We start from the raw sequence: 5,848 nt of genomic DNA, 5'->3' as shown, positions 1-5,848 counted from the left end.
TGGAGAGCGGCTGGGGCTGCCGAGCGCCGCTGCTGCAGCCCCGGCACAGCCGCCCCCGGCACAGCGGCTCCGGCCGGCCGCACCTGGGAGATGGTGCGGGATCGCTGCGGGATCGCTGCGGGATCTCTGCGGGATCGCTGCCGGGGCTGGTGCGGGATCTCTGCGGGATCGCTGCCGGGGGGGCTGCGGGATCGCTGCGGGATCGCTGCGGGATCGCTGCGGGATCGCTGCGGGATCGCTGCGGGATCGCTGCGGGATCGCTGCGGGATCGCTGCCGGGGCTGGTGCGGGGCTGGTGCGGGATCTCTGCGGGATCGCTGCCGGGGCTGGTGCGGGATCGCTGCGGGATCGCTGCGGGATCGCTGCCGGGATGCGGCTGCGCGGGGCTCCCTCTGCCGGCGGCTGCCGGGAGTGCCAGGCGGCCCCGGGCTCGGAGCCGGAGCCGGAGAGCGGAACGGGAACGGGGGCTGTCAGCGCTACCCGGGGCTCCCGGCGCTACCCGGGGCTGCCAGCGCTGTCCCGGGGCTGCCAGCGCTGTCCCGGGGCTCTCAGGGCTCCCAGCGCTGTCGCGGCCGTTCATTCACGCAGAAGAACGTGGTCAGGTCAAAATCGCTCGCTACCTGTCGTCTCCAGAGTGCACCACCTGGCAGGGCTTTAAATGCACTCAAAAGTGACTCCAAGGGACGCAGAGCCCATTCCAGCTCTCCGGGGAGAGGAATTGTTTCTCTGTGTATTGTGTAGATTAAATTCTATCCTTTCAAGCAGGTATTTTAGCCACAGGCCATATTTGCAGCAGTGTGTGTGTCTGTGTGTCTGTGTGTCTGTGTCTGTGTGTGTGTGTGCACTCAGTGTTTGTGACTCAGCCTCTGCTCCAGCCCTGGCAGACCTCAGCACGCAGCCTATGGACTTTGGATGGGCCTTTCCCTCCCCCTGTTCCCCAGCAGCAGTTTGCAGCTGAGTGCAGCCCATGCCTGCTGCAGTTTCCCCGTGCTGTTGCAAACACACAAGGTCAGGTTCATGCCTGCTGAGAGAGGCACATCTGGCAGTGCCCCGTGCTTCCACACCAGCCCCATGTGGAGCCCAAACCTGGCCTGCTCAGATTGCACAAGTGAGGACTACAGCATGCAGCAGAGCACCAGGAAAAGCCAGCCCCAGCTGTGAGCCCCGGGAGCCCAGCGAGGGCTTGGCTCTTCCCCTGAGCTCACCTGTAGCAGCATGTGCTGTTATATAGAAATATTATCAATTACATATTATGGCATAATGTAAACTGTCCTTATGTCATGCTGAAGCTCCCGGGCCAGTGCAGGGATTGCTGGGTAAAACCAGCAGGAACCTGGGCAGTGTCTGAGACCCCGTGAATGCCGTGTCAGCCCTGCCCAGGGTGGATGTCAGGTGCTGCTGTGGGAGGAAAGGCTGAGTTTCAGTCAGCAGATCTGTGTGAGACCTGTTCATCACACATGTCCTGCTCAACCACTCTCCATGATTAAATATTTACAATAAGAATTTATTCATAATTAAAACCCTAAATAAAAGGATTACAGAGAAAGTCAGAATAGTTCAGTAAGAAACAGCGCTAATTATTTTCACCCTTGTGGGTTTTTCTGTGTTTGGTGCTTGAATTTCAAAATTAAAATATTGAGATAAACTCCTGCTTTCATGTGAGCACAGTTGGGGGTGATTTCTTATTTGGTGTGAAGCCTGAAAAGGGAGAATTAACACTCATTTAATCATTTATGTTCAGTCATAATTTAGGCCCTGAGCAACAAAGTATTTAAGCGGGAGAGAAAACTTTAGGCAGCCACATATCCAGTGACTCCAGACAGATTATTCAGATGCCTGAACTGAAAAGTTGCTTATTCAGAGTGAGGGAAGAGCAGCATTCCCATGTGCTGGAAGCTGAGTGGTGGAGCTGCAGCAGATGGATGCTGAGAATTTTCAACCCAGGGTGCAAACACAGAGCTCAGTCCCTGCACAGCCACCAGCACTGGGGGTGATGCCCTGGCTCTCAGGGGTTGTGGGACCTCAGAAAAGGCAGGAAATTAATGAGAGTAATTTCTGAGCTGGGGAAAAAGTCACAGAGATGAATACTGCCAGAAAGCCAAACTCACTGCCGGTCACGGGAGGCAGAAGCCCTGAGGAGGGTCTGAGCACAGAGGAGCTGTTTGCTGCACAGCCAGAAAGGAAACAAGCAGAAGGGCAGGAAGGAGGTTGTCAGATCTCCAGCACTATTGCAGTTATTCTTCCAGGTCTGCACGGCTGAAGCAGTTTTTTAGCATCCATCACATCCCCAGTATAGGATGTCTGTAGGGTATGAGGTGAGCCTGGCGCCATTGTAAGAGTGTCATCCTCAAATGGAAATTTGTCACCTCCTTTCAAATGTCATCAGTTTTGTGGGGGGAGAAGGGTGGATATAAGGAAAGATGACGAGCCTCATAAACACTGCTGCTTTTTCCTGCACTGTCTATATATGAATATCATCATCATTTTATCTAAGTAAATCTAAGCCAGTTCAAACTTCACATAATGCCATCAATAACTCTCAAAACAAAGAAAGGTATTTACAACAGCCAAGCTTCATGATTAAGGTATTATCCAAATTCACCACCCAGAATGCTTCAGAGTGATTTCCTTCAGGCTCAACTACAGCCACAACATAGCAGAGATCAATATCTGTGCCATCTGAGTATCATCCACTGCGATCTAAAGGACTGACTAAACAGGAAATAATACACAGATAAAAAGATAAAATGCCCTGGGCATTCCCTCAAAACAGATAAAAAGGCTCACCTTGGGAACTATATATGCTTATAGGGAGACCAAAGGTCTGAATTCTCGTAAGTTACATCTAATATTTAGAGAAGATCAAAAAAACTTCAAAGGATTCAACTGAAAGTTTTAAAACCACAGATGGGAACTGGAGAGAGCCGTGTCCCCCTAGTGCAGGGCTGGATGTGGCACTCCACCTGCTCAGGAGCCACAGGAGCCTTCTGTTCCTGGGAAGATTCCTGCCATGGGTGGTTGTCAGGAGCAGCCCAGGTGAGGAGGAGCAGCACAACCCTGAGAGGAGTCCCTGAGGCTGGGCAGCCTGGCAGGAAGGACAGCCCTGACTTCAGACCAAGCCTCTCTGCCCTGAGCCCCTGAGGTCTGTGTCTGGCAGGGCTGTGGAGGCACTGCCTGCTCCTCCCAAGTGTGGAGCATAATGGAGTAGAAATTGGACCGTGTGGTGCTTCTAACACACATACGAAGTTTTAAACACTGTCCCTAAAGTGCTCACAAAGTCAACCCAGATAATGTAGGTGCTTTGATTTACCCCTGTCCCCTGTAAGAGTGTCAAATGATTCAGTGAAAACCCTTCCATAAAGCCTTCCAGAGGTAGATGAATATATACAGTTGATGGATTCTAGATGTGTGCTGTCAGCCAGGTCCAAAAACTTGCAATAAGTAAATTTAATCAGGAAACATCACTCAGATATGAATGTTTAATGACGCTGATTTCTACTGTGCGCTGCCAAAGCCAGGAGCCAGCTTAGCAGTCAAGAGCCCACAGAGCTCAAGGTTTCAAAACAAACAGCTCTCCTTGGAGATTAGTGTTGCAAAAGATGTGAGCAGGCAGAAGAAGGAATGTTTTGCCTCCTGCTAAAGCATTAACCCAGCACAGGACCAAACTATTGTATGGCACCTGAAAACGTTTCTTTGAAAAGCTGTGTTCACTCAAGCACCCTCAGTCAGTCAGAGCACTGCCTCTTGTACGCTCCATAACCTCCTCTAATGACTCATTTTTGTTGTCTTGTTTGGGATTTTTGTCTTCCCCACTAAACCCGTGCAGGGTCAGGGCTGGGGGCTCTGGGCTGGGCTAGGAGGTGCAGTTTGTACAGCAGGTCTGATGGCAGAACAGCACTTCCTTCTTCAAACCCAGTCCGTCTAGAAGGGCACTGTGAACCCTACAAATCCCACTGTAAATCCTACAAATGGCTGGGAGGATTACAGAGAGAGCTGGTTGGAGACCACTGCACTTTGCACGTGCACACACAGATCCGGTCTGCAGCACTGCAGCCACACCAGCAGCTCGGACTGCAAAGTGCTTGGGCTGCTGTGTGCTCCCCCCTGGCAGAAGTCACCTTGTTGTCAGGATGTCCAGCTTTCTGGGGTGCCAGACGAGCATCTAACCCTGTAGTGACAGCCCTGCAGCAGGCACAGCACGGCACAGCCAGCCCAAGCTGTGGGTGCCCGGCTCTCTGCTGCTCTCCAGCTGCCTTTGCCAGGGGCTGGGCTGTCCTCGGCTCCTCTGCTGCCATCAGATAACCCTGCTGTTGAATCTGACAAACACAGTCACGCACAGCACATGGAACAGCCCTGGACACGTCCGGGCTCCAAAGGGAAGGAGCCGGGAGGGTCAGCGGAGGCAGCCCTGCTGCTCCCCGGCACCGTGTGCCCTCCGGCGCTGCTGTCACAGCTGAGCTCAGCGCACGGCCCCGGGGCGCTGGGCTGCCTGGCTGCAGGCATTCCTGCCGTGAAACTCCTCCATTCATTGCGGGAGCTGGGAGGAGCCGGCGGGGCCCTTTGCAAGATGATTGGAAAGCAGCTGACAAGTCCGGTGAGGAATGAGCTTGTCCCTCCGTGAGCCACACCTGCCCAAAGGCACCCCAGGTGAGTTCTTCTGGCCAGGCTTCACCGACATCTGTGTTTTATCTGCCTCTCCTGCTCGTGTGTGATGACACCAGCCTCACTGCTGCTGTCAGGAATCCTGATAACGCGGGGATGAGTTCACGGCAGAGCCGGGAGGAAATGCTGCTGCATGTGCCGAGGAGGATCAGAGGAACGTGCAGCGCATGAGGCCAGCAGCACGGGCTGAGCAAGGGCGAGGCACGGCCTGACCGCCCAGCCCGGGCAAACACCGGCCCCCCAAGTCAGCCCCTCTCCACAGCCCAGAACAGCCCATCCCGCAAGGATCCTTCACTGGCCATTCCTCAGGGCAGTGTTCGGCTTGTAAACTCCTTCATGTTTGTAGGTAGAATGAAAATTCTCACATGAAAATCTATTTTTAAAAAAATCCCATTCCTTCAGTGAGAAGCGCTGGTTTTCCTACCCAGTTTATTTTCCCTTTACTTCAGTATCGCTTCCCAGCCAAAAACCAGCAGTCAGTCAGTCAGAGGCAGACAAAATCGAAATTAGAGTGGAACATTTCCTTGTGGATAACTGAAGCTCAGTTTCGCTTCTCAGGCTCCTGACACGGGGGCCGTGCACAGGGCAGCGCGGCTCCCGGTAACCGCGGGCAGCCAGAGGCGGGCACCGGGCACCGGAGCGCTGACCCCTTCCAACGGGCTCCTCTTTGCCTCGCCTTTACCCACAGACAGGGCTCGGCTTTTCCCTCCCTGCAGGGGCACGCCAGAGCGCCGAGCCACGCGTGCCCGCGGCCGGTGACCCGGGACAGCGCGGGAGGCTCTGCAGGGACGGGACAGCACCGGGGGGCACAGCGGGGCCGGGCCCGTCCCGCGGCGGGGCGCGGATGGCACGGGGGCCGGTTCGGGCTTTGGCGCGGTTCCGCCGGTGCCGGTGAGCCCGCGGGGGCGGATGGCACGGGGTCGGTTCGGGCTTTGGCGCGGTTCCGCCGGTGCCGGTGCCGGTGAGCCCGGTCCCGGCGCGCTCCGTCCCGTCCGGGCGGCGCCCAGAGCTCCACTCCACGTCTTGGCGCCGCCCGCCGCGTAGTAGCGGGGCCGCGCCAGCGCCCGCCTGTTGTGTTTCTGTTGCCACCCGCCATCTTGTCGCCAGCGCTGCGGCCGGCGGGGCGAGCCCGGGGCGGCGCGGGCGGGGCGGGCCCGCGCTCCGGGCGGCGGCACTGTGAACCCTAC

The 5,848-nt window shown here is 56.0% G+C and overlaps 1 protein-coding gene across 1 annotated transcript in view; it reads left to right on the top strand.

Moving 5' to 3' along the window:
• Positions 1-3,617: 3,617 nt before the first annotated feature.
• MNT (MAX network transcriptional repressor) overlaps positions 3,618-5,848 on the top strand; it is a 32,832-nt gene continuing 30,601 nt past the window's right edge. The window contains exon 1 of the mRNA XM_039720652.1: positions 3,618-4,646. Within this exon, the coding sequence (XP_039576586.1) occupies positions 4,601-4,646 (46 nt within the window). The 5' untranslated portion in view covers positions 3,618-4,600. The remainder of the gene's footprint in view (positions 4,647-5,848) is intronic.

The sequence above is a fragment of the Passer montanus genome, unplaced genomic scaffold (genome assembly GCF_014805655.1).
Source record: "Passer montanus isolate IOZ18808 unplaced genomic scaffold, ASM1480565v1 scaffold44, whole genome shotgun sequence".
Lineage (NCBI taxonomy): Eukaryota > Metazoa > Chordata > Aves > Passeriformes > Passeridae > Passer > Passer montanus.
This window is presented reverse-complemented; position numbering and strand designations above follow the sequence as displayed.